Below are 21289 nucleotides of genomic sequence, written 5' to 3'. Positions count from 1 at the left end.
GTTATAATCAGAATATTCAAAAAGTCATAAATTCATGTCAGCTGCAAACTAAAGGCTGAGAAACAATGTAGCATTTATAATATGAAAGCAACTGAACACTAAATCTTTTTTATAAGCTCTAAATGTATCTGTGAATATGAAATGTAAGTTCAAATGCAGTTTCTATCAACATGAAAGAGTCAATTCATCTTAATTTTCTCACTTACTGATTCTGTAGTGACATATATTCATACAGACAGTTTTAGTTTGAGGTTAAAAGTTCATTCTTGATCTTGGAAACAGCAGTTAGGGGGGAGAAAAACTTACTCCAAGGTCTATTCAGCAGCTATTCTGGATCTTATCAGGTTTGGTTTTATTTTCCAGGTCCAGACTTGTGTTGCTGCATTAATAAATGGGGGTGACTTAAACTGTAATTTATCAAAAGGCTGAAAAAGTAGTGCTTTGCTGCCCTCTGGGTGGAAGTTTGAAGCCTGTGTTGTATTCCTAGACTAGACCTACAGAGCTGAGATGTTAGTGGAAATCAGTGTATACTAACCAAATAGAGGTATTACCAGGTGTCTGATGATACCCAAGCACACCAGGGCCGCTATCCGCTGCTCCCTCCGACACTCTGTTCCCACGGCAAGCCCAAAAAAGGTTTAGGAATAAAATAAAATCTTCATTTTTGAGTAGGTGAAACCAGAATAAAACAAAATGATAACAAGAGGAGGTCAACTACCACACGAGTCCAATCAATCGGTGCTCAGGTCATTTTTGTCTTCATACCCGAACCACAAATCTGTTTAAAATGCATCAAGTTGAGCTGACTGATCAATAAATGTCTGATTAAATATTTATTAATGTTTCAGAGAGCAGAGAGAGTATAATTTTTAGGTTTTACACCACTCATTTTTCACATCACAATATCATGTCCTATTTCACCTAAGACATAAAAATATAACATATCAATAATGATTTAAATGTATTTTATTGAAACAAGAAGCCATGTCAATAGATACGGGTCAAATCTGACCCAGAACAGCCTCAATGGACAACATTTTTGTGCATTTTGGGCCACATTTCAGGGTAAAAAAAGACATTTGTGGTGTTTTTACAGCTGCCAAATGTCAAAACAGGTTCAGAACAATATGTAAGGATTAAAGTTGTCTGGTGTCTCTGTTACTCAGGATAATCCACAGACCTGGGAACAGTGTCAACTTTGACAGAAGATAATAATCTGTGGATAGTTCACAGTAACACATTTGCAACGTTTCCAGAAAGCCATGTTCCTTTTGAATTCTTTAGACATTATTGTTCAGTGCAGTGAGCACCAAATATTTTGTTTCACTCACCCCGCCCTGAGGTAATGTCAGCAATATCTCAAAACATGGGTAGTTTTAGTGAATTGACCCTTTATACACAGCACGGTCGGGTATTGTCCACTTAAAAACACTTCGAGTTTAATTGGTTATTGATCCCTGTGCAGTTATACCCTCTCACTTCTGCACAACTTTCCTCTTTCCATTTACTGATTCTTGCCTCCAGTCGTGTGTGGGAGCTGCTGGGTGAGCGAGTTGCTCATCAGGTTGTAAGGGCTGTAATTGTCTGGACCAGAAGGTCATTTATGCTCAGAGATTTGAATCTTGGCCAAACATGTGATTGAGCTGCTGGTGGAGAGTTCAGAGAGGACTCGTCTACTGCGGACGGTGAGGATGGGGAGTGTGTGAATCGTCAGGATGAGAAACAGCCAAGAGCCGAGAGAGGAGGCAGAAGGAAAAAAATGCAACCTGGAGCTGACAAGAACTCAAGTAAGAAAGAGGCAAAAATGGATTGTACTCCCGTTTGTGAAATTAGGTGTGGAGTTATATTTTCATCAGGGTTAGTTGAAAACATATTTAATTTGGCTTTTAATTGTCATTTTAATTTATTTTTTACTGAACGTCTGTTTTTTTAATTGTCTAATTTTACTTAATTTCTCTTTTTTTATTCTGTTTTATTTGCTGTTGTATTCTTGTATTTTTTTTTAATCTGTAAAGCATTTTGAGCTAAATGCCTTTTATCAAAGGTGCTCTATAAATAAAGTTTTATATTAAGTTTATTATCATATTTGGGCTTGAACACTACCAATGTTAAGAAGAAAGTCTTAGTTATAAACTGAGGGAGTTTGAAAAATGTAGATGTTTCCCAGGTAGGAAACAAAACTATATTCAGTGGCAGAGCTAGGGGGTAGCAGCAGCCCCGAATGTTTTCTCAAAAGCCCCAAATCAATTAAAAAAAAACCTAAAAAAAAATCTGATGAGTCACTTTTTCAACCACCTGCTGACTGAATTTATAACAATTGTTATGAAGAGTGAAACTTCTGAAGACATTTCAGTTGAGTCAGAGTGAAAATGCAATTCAAAATGTAATAATTAATACTAAATATAATGTAATGTAATGTAATATTATTTGTTTTCCTTCTGATCTAATTCCTGATTGTTATTAATGTATGTATTTCTATGTGTGCATTGTTACTGGAGGACTTGTTAATAAGGACCAAAATAAACCACTACTATTAATGTTTGCAGTAGTCATAAAATGCAGTAAAATTAAATTCTGCGCATGTAAAAAAAATTGGCCCTCGTGGCTCTGGGTTTAGCCCCGGATCTTGTCAACTCCTAAATCCACCCCTGACTATACTGTGTTGCTCTGTGTGAGGTGTAGGATTCAGCAGTTTTGGAACTTGACTCTAAAGATATCTCAGCTTCTGGTGTATTAACCATGACTGCTCTTTTTAGCCTTTCAAGCTCTGGAGATGGTTGTGCTGGTCGATCCACCACTTTGGTTCCGAATGAAATATCTATAAGATAAATCCTACTGACTCTGTTGATCCACTAACTTTCCCTCTAGCACCACCATGAGGTTGATATTTTGGGGTTTTTAAAGGGATTTCCTCAGCAACATTTAGACAGACATGAATAGTTAAGAATGATCCTTTGACTTTTCTTCTTGCACCACTTTGAAATTGAACTTATGGATGGGCTGTGATGAACTTTGCCTCGAGTGACCAGAAAAATTAGGTTTTAATAAATGTTATATATATGATCAGAGCAAAAAAAGCGTACAAGAGACCTCTTTATTGAATTTATTAAGTTGTATTCAGACACTCAAAACTGATCAGCCCATCACTAGTAATGCTGTTTTACATCATTAAAATTCATAGAGCTGTAAGAGAGACCACCAGTTAGGTTAATTATGCTACCTGCTTACAGCTGTAGGTTAGCAAGTCCAATACAGTCCGTCATATAAAATCGAAGGGCAGTCATTAATTAAAACATGATCAACACTGTGCAATGCAATGCAATAAAAGTTCCTTTCAAACATGACCATGGACCATTTCTGAGTAAAGTAACAAGACACCAGAGAGGGATTTTGTTAATAACACTACATATACCTAAAAAGACCAACACTGCTTAACATTTGACCAGTTTGTGACAAGGTCTAGAAAGAAAATAATAAAATAAAATAAAATAAAATAAAATAAAAAAAAGCAGACCTATATTGAACTGTACAATTGTTCGGAATCTCTAGATAAATTTCCTGGTGAGCTCACAAGCTCTGCAAGCTGTACTAAAGGAGGAAGAAGACGACATTGCACCCTATAACAACATTAGAGTATATTTTCCACAGACTTGTGATAATGGGTAGTAGTCCAATTTTTCTGTTTGTGTGCTGTATGAACTTTATCCTAAAAAAAAAAAAAAGAAAAAAGAAAAAAAAAATATCCCCTTTGATTCAGATCACCCAATTTGATGCAAGTTGACTACTGGCCTGAACAGAAACAGAGCAGATTTACAGAGTTTTTTAAACATAGATAGAAATTGTCGTATATGTTTCAAGTCTTTGCGAGACAAATTCACAAAGCAGGATGTTCCAACAGTCTTCAAAGTAGATTTTTTTCTTTTTCCCGAGTGAAGCCACATCAGCGTCAGAAATTTAAAACATAAGACATCTGTGATGGACTTGAAAGATGCTGCGACATGAAAGCATTCGTTCAATAGCAAAGCGGAATTTACAAAAATCCTGTCACACCACTCTCATGGCGGCTCGCGGCGGTGTCGTTTCCTGGTCTTCCCATGCTGTGGACGATCATTCCTGCACGTTAACGCCACCTTTTATTCCCACACCATGAAGACTCCGACTGTTGTTTAATATAATGTAACAGCGACGTGACATCACTCTACAGATGAAGATTAGTCTCCACTTTTTTTTGCTTTTAATAATAATAATAAAAAAAAAAACGACAGTGGTTGCACATAATAATAGGAAGGAAGCCAGAGCTACGCTGAGGCTTTTTATCTTCCTTTTTTTTTCTTTTTTTTTTTTTTAAACGTTTACTTTTTTTGGGGTTTCTTTTATTTTCCGAAACCTTTTCCAAAAGAAAACACGACTGTACCAAATTCATTTTCTGCACGTTTTCCATTAGGAGTCTTGGATAAAGACGTCTTCTTGAGTAACAGATGTGGAAGAAAGAGGAGGATGATGGCGGAGGAAGGGTGAGGGTGGAGGGCTCTGTTTGCACTGTCTTGACTCATCGATGCCTCTCACAACAAAACAGTTAAGAGAAGCCGAGCATCCCAAGATGGGAACATTTTTTTTTCCTTCTTCTTCTTCTGATTGTGAGCAAAACTTAACCCGCACACAGTATTTTTAAAGACAACATCATTCGCACCCAGTCGACCCTGTGAAGTGACAAATGAGGCTACACCTTCTCATCAGCAAATCACTCTCGGGGAAAATACACACATGACACAATCACACGTTCACAGGTTTCTCTCTCTTCACTCGTCTTTCTTTCTTTCTTTAAATGGGGTTTAGTCTAACTCTCAACTGAATAAAAGATAAAAATGTGTGTGTGTGTTTTGTCTTTTTTGTGTGTAGGCGTTGTAGTGATACATGCATCCATTATACTGATATACACTTCTTAAAAAAAGTTTTTAAAAAAAAGAAAAGAAAAAAAGAACATCAAAAAAAAAAAAAAAAAAAAAAGGTATTAGAAATGCAGCTATACAGTCTTTAGCTATTCCAAGGGGAGTGAGGGTGAAGGTCAGGTCTGACGTCAGGGAGCCAAGGAGCCCGATGTCCAGATGTTGTTCAGTTGGGAGGAGGAGGAGGAGGAGGAAGAGGGGCAGAGTAGGGGTGTGTGAGTGTGAGGGTGTGAGGGTGTGTGTGTGTGTGTGTGTGTGTGTGTGTGTGTGTGTGTGTGGAGGATGAACAGGAAGAGCTGGGTTAGTTATTGCAGCAGGGACGGCTGGTGGGCTGGGCCGTCTCTGTCAGGTCCACTCCCCGGTTCCGCCCGCTGCTCGCTCCGGCAGCTTGAGGCTCGTTCTTGGGTAGCTTCTTTGCTGTAAATGACACGGCAAGAAGAAGATGAGGGATGACATCATCAAGAAATGATCAGATAAGACAGGAACGCGACCACACCTGAGATGACACACGCTCAGATAGCCCCAAATTAATTTTAAAGATGCTTAATAACCAGGGTTGGGAAGGAGACTTTGGAAATGTAATAGCTTACAGATTACTAGTTACTCTGTTTAAAATGTAACAAGTAATGTAACTATTTCAATGACATAGTCAAAGTAATGTAACTTATTACATTTGATTACTTTCTATTTTTAGGGGGTAAGTGTACCCATTAAGCACCAAAATCTAAGTTCAGCTGTTTTTCATGGATACTGACATGATTTATAAGGGAACAACAAACACATTTTTGCATGTAATACTTTTTTGTATTATGCATTTTTTTATTATGTGCAATAAAAAATAATAATAAAATTAAAATAAAGCTCCTGCACATCCACACAGGTGTTTGCAATCAAATGGGATAATTAGACCTGGAGTCAGGTAGAAGCTGTCTGGAGCTGTGCTGGAAATGACGAGATGTCACCAAACGATATGGATCAATAAGAACGGGTCCGCTTTAAAACTGGACCGGCACAGTGCTGCTTTTATGTGGTTTTCACTCCATTTCAATTTGGCACACAAAGCAGTGGGTTATACCGCCTTATAATGACTTAAATTGATGGCTTTGTATTTCAAGAAAACAAAAAACCTCATGAATAAACAGCATACAGAGTAAAAAAACACATATTTCGCACTGCTTATAGCGGCTGAATCCAAATACAAAAGTATCACAAAAAAGGGCAGATCATTGCTGTGTGATTACTTGTTCTAATAACCTCAGTTTAATTATCTTTTACATTATTAATCATCCAATGCACTCACTGTGATGCTGAGAGCTGCGGCGAGTATTAACATCCTTTTTGAACTTCTGTGAATTTGTAGTTTTAATATTAAAAGACAATTAACAGGAACAAAAGCACAACCAACTACCTATGAATCAGATCAGAGGCCACTGATTGTTCCTCATAGTTTGTGTGGTAACAGTCTTCATAACATAAAGTGACATCTCTCAAATGTGAAAACACACCAAATGAAGCACCTTTAAACTTCCCTCATATTGACACAGCTGATTTGTAGTGTAGTGATACATAGTTTAGTTATTTTTGATGGGATAATGACATTATAATCATTAAACTCTTCTTCCGTATTTCACAAGAGAGTGACACACTCACCGATGGCCATGAATATCTCGTTGACGTTCATAGAGGTCTTTGCTGACGTTTCCATAAAAAGCAAGCTGTTGTCATCTGCGTACGACTGTGCATCCTGTCAAAGTAAAACCAAAACATTAGCAAATTATTAATTACAATAACTTCAGGTACTAAAAAATAAAATAAATAAGTGTTAAGGATTTCCTAAAGTAGTCCACAGGATCACGCCCCATCCAGGTATTTTTTAAATGGATCAGTATTGGATAGATAAAGCTTGAGTTCATTATATGATATGCAAGTGCTTCCTTAAGTTGTAATAGTTATATACAATAGTTCATAGTTGTATTTAATAAGCAATGTTGCATTTGAAACACTGGCTTGATTTCGCTGTGTTCTCTGGTGCAGAGTTGTCCAAAAATGTAAAAAAAAAAAAGTTTTATGTTAGCTTGAACAGCCGTAGACTCCCAATTACTGTAATGATTTCTGTGGCTGTGTTCATATCCTCCAATTCATTTAATCAGGATCTCAAGAGCACAAACCTGGAAGTCCAATGCTCTCTTGTTAGCGAGGTCAGCCTTGTTCCCAGCCAGAGCTATTACAATATTTGGACTGGCTTGTCTCTGAAGCTCTTTAACCCAGTTCTTCGCCCGTACAAATGACTCCTAGCCAACAGAACAAGGAGGAAAAGGAGGTTGGGGGAGAGAGGGGAGGGGGGGAGAGAGGGGAGGAGAGGGGAGGGGGCTCGGTTAGTGAAAATAACAATAAGACCCATGTGATAGCAAGATGAGGACAACGGGACAACCTTCCTATGATGTCTGGCAAGGCTCCTGCTAATCTTTTGATTGAGGTCCAGATAAGACACTTACAATGATGCTTTTGATGAAATATGAAACAAATAAATGTCCTCAGGTGCAGTAAAAGCACCACTTCTACAGTTTGGGAGACCATATGCTTTACAGAGGTGCACACAAAAAACATAGGAGTGCCTGTGAAGATTCAGAACTTTCTTTATTCCGGACTTTATGTTAAAAAGATAATCTACTGCAGTAAAACTCTTAAAAAGTTGAGTAGAAGGTGTCAGAAAGTACTTCATATATTTCTGTGCTTTGCTTCTTTTATCAAAGTTAACATCACATAACATTGTGTGCCTCGTTGAGCTCCGACAAACATGTTGAATGCATTTCCTTTCTTATAAAACATCTGCAACATTGACTTCTTTTTTGTGAGCATTGTTTTCATACATGTTTGCTGGCTTGTGGTTTTCTTCTCTCTGCCTTTGTAGCCACACTGCTTTGTTTCTTTGTGTGTGTTACCGCCGCCAACTCTCATACTGTGGAGTAACATTAAACTAGTGGCAGGAACGTGTATTGCACCGCCTGTTTTCATGTGTATCTTTATACCAAACATAGTAGTCATAAACTCCACATCTATAAATGTTTTCTTTTTCCTCATCCTTTTCTGTAACTTCATTGAGAATACCACAAGCATATGATTTATAAATATGAACAACAAAGAAGATTAACCCCCCCAGCAGTCTCACCTCATTTGTTATATCATAGACCACAATGGCTGCCTGGGCACCTCTGTAGTACATGGGAGCCAGACTGTGGTAGCGCTCCTGACCAGCTGTGTCCCAGATTTCAAACTTGACTGTTGTGTCGTCCAAACATACTGTCTGAGTCAGGAAGGCAGCTGCAGGGGTGCAAAAAACAAAGCAACTGATGACAAAAGTGGGGCCTATAGCTGCTGCGCTACACTAAAATGTGTTTTCTGTGAGGGGTAATAATTAAAGACTAATGCTCGAGATACAAACAGAAGGATTATCTGGTAATATCAAACACATTTTATAGTGTGGGTCCAAAATCTGGACTGGTGCTGAGACATCAAGGGGGATGGGAGACACATTTTTTTAATCATTCCAGGTACAGATTAATACAGTCCCTCTTTTTAAGTATGTATTATGATTTTTATTGGTTTTTCATTGCATTTTAACATATAACTTTTAGGTTTTTTGTATATATTATTTTTTTAACTTTTAGGTTTTATGATTATATTTATTCTTATTTATTTATTCATTTGTGTATATCTATGAGCTATTGGATACAAAGAATTTCCCCTCTGGGGAATGAATATATCTATCTATCTATCTATCTATCTATCTATCTATCTATCTATCTATCTATCTATCTATCTATCTATCTATCTATCTATCTATCTATCTATCTATCTATCTATATTTAAACAGGACAGATAACTTCAGTTTCAACTTTAGCTGTCCTGTTGGCTTGATCTTCTCTAATCTTCCAGTCTGAGCAGGTTTACTTTTTTACAGCTCTACAGGTGTTTCTCTGGTTTTAAGATGAGCCTAAAAATAGCAAAGTTGTGCAAAAGATAGAATATGATTCACCCTTACAGTTTCCATTGAAGCCGTATGTTTGCTTCCGAGCAATAAGTGTAAGATTATGCAGATGATAACTGACAGCTTGAACGTCACATGAGCTGCTGGACATGCCGGGAACCGGGAACGAATGTCTGGGAATTTACTTAATTATTCCACAGTTCACTGCTCGGTAATTCCTGCATTCTCAATTCTCCACTTTTAGTTATAAACTGAAAACACATCTCTTCATTTTCACCCTTGCTCTCCTGAATTGTTTGCAACCATCTGTTTTTTTTTTCTTTGGGTGTTCAACAACTATTCAACCCATTTCCTCTGCTGGAATGAGAGCTACGCCTCTGACTACTTTTGTGATGACTGTTGTAGGCCTTATGCTGATGATCTATTCAAAGCTTATTCTCCTGTTCAGTTCATTGCAAATCTCCTGATATAAAATGACCAGCTTAGCAGCGAAAAATGTAAATAAAAGTGTGTAAATGTATCAATCCTATTGTACAATTTTGCAGCCTTATTCCCAGAAGACAAGCAAAAACACGGTCTTATGAATGTGCATACCTCCGATTGTGCTCTCTTGGAATTCGTGAAACTGTCCCTTGACGAAACGAAGTACGAGACTTGACTTCCCCACTGCCGACTCTCCTAAAAGCACAAGTTTGAACTGGCAGATCTTGTTGCCTGCGTTTGGCCCATTGGGTCGTGTAGCTCCGCCTCTACTTGCCATGTCACACTCACACTCGGTCTCTTCCTCTGGACGCTGACGTGCTGTGGGAAACTGTGGAAAATACCTGAGTGGGAGAACGAAAAGAGAGAAAAGAGAGCAAAGTGTTACCAAAAAAACAACAACAAAAAACCAGGAGATTCATTTTAGTTGAGATTTAAATCTACAGGTTTGGTGAGGCGGCTCAGGAGCACATTCAGCCACAGATTCATCTAGCCATGTGCCTCAAAATGCTTTCAGGGGGGGGCTCTTTCATACCATGAGCCATCAGACTGTACAACACCACAGCTCCCAGTACCTCCCACTCCTACTAAAAAAAGACTGATGCTGTCCTTACTATGTTAATTCCAGGAACATTGCACACATGTATCTAATCTCAGGAACTTCTTCTTATTGTTCGTTCACATATTGCAGATTTATTTACACAGAGATTGTTAGCTGTATAGTATTTTATTATATCACTTTCACCCTAACGCTGCTACTTTTTCCCCCACTGTGTTGTGTCAATGTAAATGAGCCTGAAACATCATGGCCATTAAAATCTGAATCAGAATAGTCTTTATTGTCATCGTACATGTACAACGAAATTGAAATAAAAAAAAAGAAAGAAGGTGCTGGTAAAGGAATAAAACATATGAGTAATTAGTACTAAAACTAACGAAATACTAAACTAACTAAAACACATAATACGCACACACAACACATTCCACTCGCTACCAATCAGTACTGCACAATTCCCCTTTAATATTACACTCAAAATTGCTGTTGCATTTAATACAGGATCAGATTTTTGGAGCATTTAGAGCAGTAATTGCTCTAGAATAAAAACTGTTTTTTAACCTGCTTGTCCTTGTTTTAACTGTCCTGTAACGTCAGCCTGAGGGCAGCAGATTAAACACAGTGTGACCGGGGTGGGATGGGGACATCACACCTGAACAAGCAACAGCTATTACAAATATTATATTATATGTGAAAAATGATGCACAGGGCTCTGAGAGAGTTGAAGTGAATGGGCAGGTGCATGACAGAGCAAATGCCAGAGTGGGTACAATTACAGAGCATAAAAGTCCTCTTGAGGGTTGCATCTCATTAATTACCTACACCAATATTCCCAAATCATGATATGAGCAACAATCACATTTTTGGGGCTGATGCCGATACTGATATAAGGGAGTAAAAAATATATGTTGGCCAATAATCTTACAGAATACGAACATAAAACACACACTTTTTTGCAATATGGTTATCAAACACTTGTGACAAAGATATGCAGTAGAGGCCGTGATATTTTACAGTTTAACTATAAGCTTTATTGTACAAAATGATATCAGTGTTTACTTTACAAGGAATTTAATAATTATAAATTCCTATAAATAACAAAACACAAACTTATGTATGTGTATATTAAACTTGAATTAAGAAAAAGGATCAAATATACATAAAATGCAGCCAATATAACTTAAAATAAAAATATTGGTGTATATCGGTCTATGTATATGCTGATATCAATATATCTGTGATACCTGAACACTTTGAACAATTAGCTAAACACTTTCAAGAGACTCTCCAAATCCTGGTTAATTCAGCAACAAAAATATCCTCATGTCTAGTTTTATGTGTATCTTATAGCACTGTGTGCCATGTTTGACCTTGCTTGCCTTCTTTTTCATTGTGTGCTATATTGTATTTATTGTGCTAATGTACTTGGTTTACTTCCTTTTTTTTAACTTTTTGTTTTCCATTTTTATTTTTTTTATATTTTCACAAAAACTTTTACAAAAGCCTACCTGGGGAAATAATGCAAATTAGCATTAGCTATAAACACTGTGATACTTGCATCAGACAGTTGTTCTAGCCTGTTTATGTATATTGTATCTGTCCTTATTAAATAAACCATAATAAATAAATACATTTGTAGCTCTACTTATAATATATATATATATATATATATATATATATATATATAACGAAGCAGTCAGAATCTGGAGGTCAAATATCACAGATGTCCCTGTGACAATAGTGGGAAATAACAATATACTGCAGTTGATTAGAAACTGAGTCAACAAAACAGTTTCATATTACTCACCACACTTTCTTTCCTCTTACCAACAATAGTTGGTAGCTTGCCACAGTGACTAATCAAGCAAAATGTAACAGGTATGGCTGCGGCATAAAAAAAAAAAAACATACCAGGGTTTGGCAGATAGTGGAAGTAAATTCTCCACCCTTTGACAGTGAGTGACGCAAAAGTTACCACTAGGTTTAAATCTGTTTAACTTCAAGCAATGATTAAAAAAAATAAAATAAAAATAACAAACCTCTGGCAGCTGCTGTGTGCCTGTGGCTTTAAAGTAATGTGAAGCAGACTGTTACAAAAGGGATTAGTATGACTGACACAGGTCTGGACTCATGTATATATATGTGTGAGAGAATATGCTTCATGATTATATATATTTATATATGATGTGGCTCTGTAACATTTTAAAAAGGGTTGAATAACAACAACAACAAACCACATTAACTAAGCCATAACACATAACACTTTAGATATGCTTCAATACCATCCGAGTACACACAAAGTACCAGTCCTAAAAATAATTACTGTTAACGTCGTCGAAATCTCATTACGACACAGTTAACCACAAATAACCTGTTCTTCTGTTGTTGTTGTTGTTGACTGGCAAGAATTAGTAACCAATGCTAGGGTTAGCAACACGGCTAGCTAAGGTAAAGTTTAGAGTGTTTATCCTGTAAAAACAAACCATCTTTACATGTAATAAAGCATGATTTAACACGTGTAAGGGTTAAATAAATATGGGGTTACACCTATCATATCTGCTGTGTGTATGTAAGGGCTAACATTTGGATAGGCTAACACACAGATAATGCAGGTTTGGGTGTGTACACAGCTAGTGACAGCTAAGCTAACCTCCCAGTTAGCTGTCTGATGCTAATTTAGCGAGTTGGGGTTTGGCTAAAAACAGCGTCTTTTAAAAAAAACATTTATCATATTATACCAGTGTCTACTTCTATGTGTTAATAATCCAAACATAGCAGCTGATGCCTATTGGCTTAGTCGTAACCCCCCCCACCGCCACCCCCACTCACGTTATAAGTTACAGTGCTAACTAGCTTGGCCCTTAGCTGTGTGTGGCCCTCTCCGGTTAGCGAATAGCAGCTAGCGTTACTCACTTACCTCCTCCTCTCTCTTTAAAAATGAAGCCCAGTTAACGTGAGAAGGTGGTGTTATCTGTTAGCAGTCTTTCAGTGTCCTTGTTCACTGTGCTGTATCGAGACTACCCGGTCAGCTGCTGTGACGTTTGATTTCATAAGGCTCCTCCGCGACGTCTCTCCTCTCCTCTCTCTTCTCTCTCTCACTTGTTTAACTTCCCTTTTCGCATCGTTCGGAGGATGATGACAGATCGGATGACTGTAGCTGACAATCCGCTCACGTCACAGCGCCGCCGACCAATCAGCTGTCTGAGTCTGTTCCCAATTTACTGGTAAGAGCCTCTCCAGGAAAAACTATATGTTAATAATAATAAAAATAATAATAATAATAATAATAATAATAATAATAATAATAATAATAATAATAATAATAATAATAACGATGATACTACGTGTAATATATTTATTATTATTTATTTATTTATTTATTATTTCCTCCAATGTGATGAAAAAAAGATCATGTAAGTCAAAATAATGATTTATAATAATGACTTAGTAACTCAAAATAATGAGAAAACCACTCAAAATAATGACTTAGTATCTCAAAATACTGAGAAACTATCTCAAAATACTGACTTACTGTAGTATCTCAAAATAATAAGAAACTTTCTCAAAATAATGATTTAGTATCTCAAAATAATGAGAAATTATCTAAATTTTTTCCTTATAATTCGTATGTGTTGTTTGTGAACCCCTATGTTCTTTCACATAGGCTATACTGAATAATGTGGGGGGAAAACACAAACAACTAAGACTCTTCCTGTTTTAAGTCAATAAAAACCCGTTTATAGCCTACTTAAATAAAAAGAATATCCACAATGTTTTTTTTACATGGGTCTTGATTTCCATCTCCATATCCAAACTTTACATTAACATGGGAGATGTTTTCAATTTAAACTAATGACCTGTGTTGCTAGGCAACGAAACCCAAACAGGTGTACCACTCAGCGTCCGGGCAGCCGACCAAAAGGGCTGCAGAAAGTTGTCCAAAGTTTCTCCAGAGAACATTTAAGAGAGGAACAAGAAGTATGACTGACGGAAATACATCTCAAAAAGTGAAATACTTCGATTGTTGTCCAAACATACCGAGGGTAAGTCAACTGTGCCAGCGTTGTCTTCTTACTATTGAGGGAAGCTTTTTTTTCTTTGCTAAATATGCTAACCATGTGTCTTTGATACTGTACAATGTATATTTAGGCTTTATTTTATTTTTCCTTTAACACCAGGCTGGGAAACTGATACCTTTAGGAGACAGCACAAAGACCTGCTTACAAGAAGTGCAAGGTGTAAGTCAATATTATGTGTGTATGTGTATGTATGTGTGTGTGTGTGTGCGCGCGCGCGTGTGTATGTGTGCGTGTGTGTTTGTTAATGTGTATGTGTGTGTGTGTTAGTGTGTGTGTGTGCGTGCGTGTGCATGTGTGCGTGTATGTGTGTGTGTGTGTGTGTCTAAATATACAATATCAATTTTGTCTCTGGGTGCATTTGCAACAACTATAAATGTGTGAATATCATGTGAAGTAGCAGACAGCTCTATAAATGTTGAGGCTGAATGTCCTCTCTCTCTGATGCTGGTAACAACATTAAAAGACATGTTCACACAATTTTAAGTCTGTCTCAAAACAGCAGTCAGATGTCCATGAACAGTGAAAGATATTTTCCTGGCTGTAATTATTCTTCCTGTTCATACTGCTAAAAGATCCCCTTCAAATGTGCTTTCAATGTAAGTGATAATGAGCAAAATACACAGTGTCTCTACACAGTCATTTAAAAGTTTATCTGAAGCTTATATGAGGCTTCAGCAGTGATATCAAGTGGATATCTGACACATTTACAGTCCTTTTAGCATTAAATTCCCTCTTTGTGTTTCCCTGTAGAGCTGCAGTGGAAGATTAGTAACAAAAAGAGTGACTTTGGTACTAAAAGACTGTAACATTGAAATAAATCTACTTGATTCGACTCATCTGGATGGCTGAAGCTTCATATTAGCTTCAGATAAACCTTTAAATACATTTTTGCACTGTGGATTTTGTCCTCCATCACTTACATTGTACAGGAAAAATGATTATGGCAAGAAAAAACTGTTTCATTTAGACACAAATTGTGGATCTATCCTTTAACACTTTTATTTGTCATTTTTCAGCCCCGCACCCCACCAGTGGTTAGGAAATTCCGCAACAACGTCCAACCAGAGCCAGGGGCCATCAGAGTGCACCAAGGGAAGGCAAATGATCCAGATGTTGCTAGCACTGTTGTTCATGGCGTCAGCACCAGATCTTCCCTCACTGTGAGTATCATCGATGAGCACACACACACACACACGCCCTTGTGGGTTAAAAGAGGAGGGTTTTTTACTACCAGACATTTGGTTGGATGATATATTTTTAGGACAATGAATGATTTATTAAACTGTGATGAGATTAAGACTGTCAAAATAAAGGTTTTAATCAAATTGTGAAAACATTACCTTGTATTTTGGTATTTTAAGTTGCTCATGAATGATTACCTTATAACTTAATAATACTCTTTTTTGGTATATAGGCTCATGGATTAGTTCAGCAGCAGTGACATTGCAGTAATTTTGTTTAACCGTGTACTATTTTCTCATACTCACAGAGGTGAAACTGAATCAATTATATTATATATATGGTATTTAAATGCTACATGACCAGATTGTGGATATAAATTCTTCAGTTTTGTGTTATTCCGACAGGACAGAGGCTTCCCGAGTGCTCTGCAAAACACTTTGTTCCAGCAGAAGTTGCAGGAGCTCAGTGAAGCAGCGTACGCCTCCAGGCAGAAAGCACCTCTGGGCAGGTCACATGATCAGCAGACTGGACTTCCCTCCTGGTATAATGACGAAACAACGTTTGGTGTTAAAACATTAAAAGGTACAGTACAGTACGTCCAATGTGAGACAAGGTCAAAAAGGAGAAAATAGGTTGTTAAGACACAAATGCTGTTAACTGTTAACCCTGCATTTATGTTACTACTCCCTCAAAATACAATAATATATAATAAATATATAATACAATTTAGTGTTATAGTTAATTAAAGTTAAGTAAGGAATCACTAGTTTCACCAGGTTTATTATAGTAAGCTAAAACTAAGACTAGTGGTGAAGTTAATGAAGTTAACTGAAATAAAAATAAAAATGAACAATGCAAAACTAACTAAAACTGAACTGAATTGCAGATAAAATCAGCTTTGTTTTTGTTGTCATTTTGTTTTCTCCCTTTTTATTGTCCTGTTCAGTTTGACTTCTTCTAATACCTGGAAAACTAAAACTAAACTAAAACTACTTAATCGCTTGTTAAACTAACTAAAACTAATCTGAACTGAAGAACTAAATAAAAATAAAAGCTAATAATTAAAACTATAATAATAACCCAGAGTCTCATGTTCCTTTAGGTTTGGGTGCACGTGAGATTGTTAACCCTTCAAAAACAGCAGAGGAGTTGGAGACGGAGGTGCAGGAGGGACACAAGACTTATGTCCGCAGCCACAATGCCTATTTTGTTGGTAAGAACAACAAAAGTGTCTGAAATATGACTTGAAAGCTACATTAAGTTGCATATTCATAAAATGCATAATGCCTTTACTATTATAACCAGCAGCTGGTTGGTCAGAATGTAATTAAATGTGATATTGTCTTTAAATTGTGTGTGTGTAGCTGCATTTTGTTGATTTTTTTTGTTTTTGTTTTCATTATTTCAGATTTTTCACATCAAATTTATCAGTCTATTTGTTGTTGTTTTTATTGTTGCTCTACTCTAGGTGAGCAAGTTGACAGGAAGTATGACTGGAGCCACTACAGTAAAGACAGCAGGTTTGGGGTCCTCACGCCTCATTTCAACGACGGCCGTAATCTCGGCAAAACTCTCCGCTGGGTGGGGGAGACACAGAAGTAAGCAATGTAAACAAGTAGTCACATTGTTTGTTGTTCATTTCCATAACACTGTGTAGCCATTTAGTGTGTATATCTACTTTTGGAGACAAAATCACACCTGACCTTGCACTCATATGATGCTGCCATAGGTTTTACAATCCAAACCCGGTCTGGAAGAGATCTACTGACTTCAGGGAAAAGACGGCACCACAAACTGGCAGACTGAAGTGTGTGTTAGTTTCTGTCACATCTCTTCTGTCCAATTCTGTGAACTTTTGACTATTATACTTAACTAACTTGTGTTTAACTTTATTTTGTCATTAATCTCATTTCATTTCAGGAAAGGAAACAGCTTGAAAGTTTCACCAGATCACACCTTTGGGATTCTCTTACCGCAAGATGAACTTGGTAGAGTTTACAAGTTTATACATTTTCTCCTGGGTTACATATTTGAGAAACAAGACACACACTGTGTTGAGCTTTTTGTGTAATTACATATTGCCTGCTCCCTCCACAGGTGTCGGAGGTGTAATCCACTCCACGGAGCCAGGCTGGTACATGAGAGGCCAGAACAGGCAGCGCAGCCTGGTCAGCGCAGTGCGACACCACATCAAGAAGGTCAACTTCCACAACTTCCCCTCCCTGCTGCAGGCGTTCAGGCATTATGATAAGGTACGAGTGAAATCACTGCACAGGCTGGGTGACACTTTTACACAATGCTGGTGACCTGTACTCTTAATTCAATGACTGTTTAACTAAAGTAACCTGAAAAAAAATCCAGTTTGTTCAGTGTAACACAAACAATAATTCATCTATTCAAATGATCAAAGACACCAAGTCATGTTAAAATGTATGCCTGTTGCATTACGATATTGATAAGTGAGTTTAAAAGGTAAATAATGCTACTACAGTACAATTCTCCCATTGCAGTCTTACAAACTGTAGTTTTTCACCAATATAAGTTACTACAAATAACAAATAGTGACAGAATTAGTGTTTGATTTTGTATGTATATCTGTTAATGTAAATCACCAGAAAGGCAAAGGAATGATTGACAAGGACGACCTGAAGGAGGTGTGCCATGAGTTTAAGCTGGATGTGAGCGAGCCAGTCCTGGATGATCTGATAAATTACTGTGACACAGACAAAGACGGATTAATCGACTTCTTGGAGTTTGCAAACTTCCTCAACTGGAAGGGCAAGATGCCCATCAACAGAGAAGAGCAAAGCATCCTCACGAACGGTCAGTTCAATGTATTTGCTGAGTTGCTGTTCAGTTATTTTAATCCAAAATCATGTTTCACAGGGGCATTTCTAGTTCTGCTTCAAATTAATGTGACTCAGTTAAGCCTTATTCTACATCAGGGTCAAACAGAGGCTACATATTAACCATGATGCTGCATTTGGAGTCAAACTAAATATTTTTGAGGCTGCTTTTTCATCAGCTATCTTGTTTGGGTGTGAGGCTTGATTTAAAAGTGCCCTTAAAGTCTGATGCATCTCACTACATGACTGCAGTGACATCCCTACTTGGGTTTAGGTCTACTACCCCTAACCCAAACCTTATCTGCCTGTTGGGTGCAGGACTCCCTTCAGTATAACCTGAGAGAAAAGCAAGCAGCGTCATGGTATGCTTGATGACCCCCTGTGGTATGTTGTTGAAATGACAAGAAAAGAGAGAAACAAGATCATAGTGAGAGTGACTGAAAGGAGATGATTGAGAATTTATATCTGTCGATTCACTTAATGGCATCAATACACCATACATTGAAATATGGACATGACTGAACTGTTACTCTTTGTGGACACTGATATATGAATTGTATTTATGTTAAACACTTCTGTTGCACTACTGGAACATCAGCAAGTTTCTAGAGTTTGCCAGATGGGATTTTGTGTTATTAAATGTATTACATTTGAATACTAATGGACTCCTTTTGTATATGATTTTTGTATATTGTTTGGACCCAAATGTTTTATCTGTTTATGTGGATAAAATAACTAATAACAAGAGGCCTGGTTTGTGGAACATTTGCTGTATGTATCTCTTGCAGAGCACCAGACTGACACGGCACCAGACGACACAGAGACGAAGCCTTCGTCAGAGTCAGAGCAGCCTATTTCCTCTAAGCCTCTAATTGAGCCTGAGGACCTGGAGCCTGTGGAGCCAGGCAGCTCACTGAAGACTCTGAGGATCCTGAGACAACCCAGGCCGGTCCAAGACCACTTTATCACCTCCTCTTCCCTCATTGGGGCCGGCAATAGTGGTCCGTTCCCATCAAGTAAGTCAGAAGCAGAGAAGCTGTGACAAGTGTGTTTTGCACCACATTTGTGTACACATTATTACACAGCACTACGTGTGTGTGTGCTGTGGACTGAAGGAAACAACAGACAAAATGACTGTAGTTTCAATTTCACCATATGACATTTTTGAAACCCAACAGGTGGGATTTATGGGTGACAACACTGTATATTTGGGGCCAGAATGTGTGTACAGTAAAGCGGGGAAGCAGGTGAATCAAGTGTAAAATGAAGCACTGGAAATGGGGAATGTTGTGTTGACACATCCTCTTACATGCAAATGTCTTGAATTGATTGAAATCACCTTAGTGGGAAACATAAAATAAATTAGCTTTTAAATTATTTATATCATTATTAAATATGATAACATATGGTTAAATATGAAAAAATACTTTATTCCAACAGTACTACAATGCCTATTAGTCTCGCTGTCTTGTATATTATGAGTCAAAATCCTCTGCAGCACTTGCATTATATGCGGCATTGTGAGGACATAATCTATACATAAATATTATAGTTTTTGGGCATTTTTTAGGTATTTGAAAGTAGATGGTTCAGGAAACAGGGAGAGAGAGGGAGGGGAATGACAAGCAGCAAAGATCCCCTGCTGGAGTCGAACCAAAGACGCTGCAATTATACTGTAACCACTCAGCTACCAAAGCACTCTTAATTTAATTTATTTATACTGCATTTACTTCTATCTCATAAATCTGCTTACTCATCAACTGTTCTCTCTCTGTCCATAGGCAGCCGCGCCTTTGGGATCCCGTCTGTGCGCTCCGACCTCCCGGCTCCACGCATCAAGAGAGTCTGTGACACGAACAACTACGGTGATACATCCACGGCTGCAGATCTCCTGCATCCTTCAGTTCACTCCCTGCAAGGTGTTCATGAGCAACACTTCTTCTGTCCTCGTACAAAGAAGGAGGTATGCTCAGTGCACAGGATTTATACCTAGATAATATTGACTTTTGTCAAAATTGAATTTGTCCTGCAGAATCAGTACACTGTTCTTTTTTTATCTCCTTCTGTCTCACTCTATTTTTTCTTTGTTGGGTATCTGTTTTTATAATTATCATTTACTGTTGTGGGGTTTAATACTTTTTTCATATTTACTTTTCAAGGAACAGTTGATTGAATTTGCTGTTCCACCTCCAGCCTGTTTCATATTATTTGTTTCTTTGTTCAGATAAATCTGTTGTTATAAACAGTCTCCTGCTGCTGTTGTGTGGCTTCACTGCAGATAAAACAAATAAACAGAAGTAAAAGATTTTTTTTTTTTTTAACAAAAAAAAAAGCACAAATCTTGTAGTTATAACACAACCATGTTTTAGTGAAATAGGGTTTTTTGTTACTGACACCTCTCATCTTTCCATTTCACAGATTTCAGAGATCTTCGGGAATGTGGGTGTGAATATTTCAGAGGAGACGTTTGAGGAAGCCTGGAAGCTGGCGTCCATGAAGCATCCTGACGGGGAAGTTTGTGTCGAGGTTTTCCGAAATGTACTCAAGGAAATAAAAGCAGTGTAGTAGAAAATGGGGTTTTACCGGCACAGTGTTTCCTCATCAGTAAATATGTCCAAGTAAACAATAAAAACTTTATCAGTTTGAAATATTGTAGCTCAAAGTCATTATAGTTTGGTGCGAGTGCATTTTTGACATCATGAAGGATGGATTTCATCAGCTTAAAAGATCTGACACGTTTCTCAGTCCATAAAAGAGTACATTCATCTGAAGTACAAGTTTTACAGGTGAAGTTACATAGTTTTCACGTGATAACCATGATGCGAACATCTGGGTTTCTCACTACCATTCTCATTAATCTAGTGAAGTAAAGCAGTTTATTAAGTGTAACCAAAAAGTTTGAGTTTGAGTTTGAGTTTATTTTATTTCGATCAGCAAAAAAAAGAAAAAAAGAAAACCACAAAAAAGAAAACGGTAACACATCCCTCTAACAGGGCTGCATGGCTGATCGAAAGGGTCAGGGCTGAAGCTACAAGCTTATTAATGCCCTAACCTTTAAGCCATACATGTAAATATATGTATATACATTACCTATACATAAACAAACAAGCATACATGCCATCTACACACATACACACACACACCTACATGTACATACTCAGCAAATATCAAGCAAAATAAATATTTAACATTAATCCCAAAAATCATTCCCC

At 37.4% G+C, this 21289-nt stretch overlaps 2 protein-coding genes across 2 annotated transcripts; one reads left to right on the top strand and one right to left on the bottom strand.

Annotated features, from left to right (window-relative positions):
- Window positions 1-3089: 3089 nt before the first annotated feature.
- On the bottom strand, window positions 3090-13047 carry rab5ab (RAB5A, member RAS oncogene family, b). The gene is made up of 6 exons (XM_062421950.1): window positions 12888-13047; window positions 9529-9758; window positions 8116-8267; window positions 7115-7237; window positions 6597-6690; window positions 3090-5363 (listed from the first exon to the last, which is right to left on the bottom strand). The coding sequence occupies exons 2-6, from the start codon at window positions 9692-9694 to the stop codon at window positions 5248-5250; spliced, it is 651 nt and encodes a 216-aa protein (XP_062277934.1). The 5' UTR covers window positions 9695-9758; window positions 12888-13047; the 3' UTR covers window positions 3090-5247.
- A 903-nt stretch (window positions 13048-13950) lies between these two features.
- Window positions 13951-20642, top strand: efhb (EF-hand domain family, member B). Its single transcript, XM_062423139.1, has 13 exons — window positions 13951-14013; window positions 14149-14208; window positions 15066-15209; window positions 15636-15813; window positions 16334-16444; window positions 16700-16829; window positions 16961-17068; window positions 17152-17219; window positions 17329-17483; window positions 17847-18054; window positions 18866-19115; window positions 19863-20040; window positions 20496-20642. The coding sequence occupies exons 1-13, from the start codon at window positions 13951-13953 to the stop codon at window positions 20640-20642; spliced, it is 1800 nt and encodes a 599-aa protein (XP_062279123.1).
- The last annotated feature ends 647 nt before the right edge of the window (window positions 20643-21289 follow it).

Source organism: Scomber scombrus, chromosome 7, assembly GCF_963691925.1.
Source record: "Scomber scombrus chromosome 7, fScoSco1.1, whole genome shotgun sequence".
Lineage (NCBI taxonomy): Eukaryota > Metazoa > Chordata > Actinopteri > Scombriformes > Scombridae > Scomber > Scomber scombrus.
Note: the sequence above shows the minus strand (reverse complement) of the source record. Positions and strands in the feature narration are given on the sequence as shown.

Bases quoted from the DNA above. Each gene is read 5' to 3' on its own strand.
- rab5ab (XM_062421950.1), bottom strand. From the start codon at position 9,694: ATGGCAAGTAGAGGCGGAGCTACACGACCCAATGGGCCAAACGCAGGC. The intron at 8,268-9,528 runs GTATGCACATTC...GCACCCCTGCAG, and splicing joins CCAAGAGAGCACAATCGGAG to CTGCCTTCCTGACTCAGACA. The intron at 6,691-7,114 runs GTTTGTGCTCTT...TTACTTTGACAG, and splicing joins AGAGAGCATTGGACTTCCAG to GATGCACAGTCGTACGCAGA.
- efhb (XM_062423139.1), top strand. From the start codon at position 13,951: ATGACTGACGGAAATACATCTCAAAAAGTGAAATACTTCGATTGTTGT. The intron at 17,069-17,151 runs GTCCAATTCTGT...ATTTCATTTCAG, and splicing joins GTTTCTGTCACATCTCTTCT to GAAAGGAAACAGCTTGAAAG. The intron at 17,484-17,846 runs GTACGAGTGAAA...GTAAATCACCAG, and splicing joins CGTTCAGGCATTATGATAAG to AAAGGCAAAGGAATGATTGA.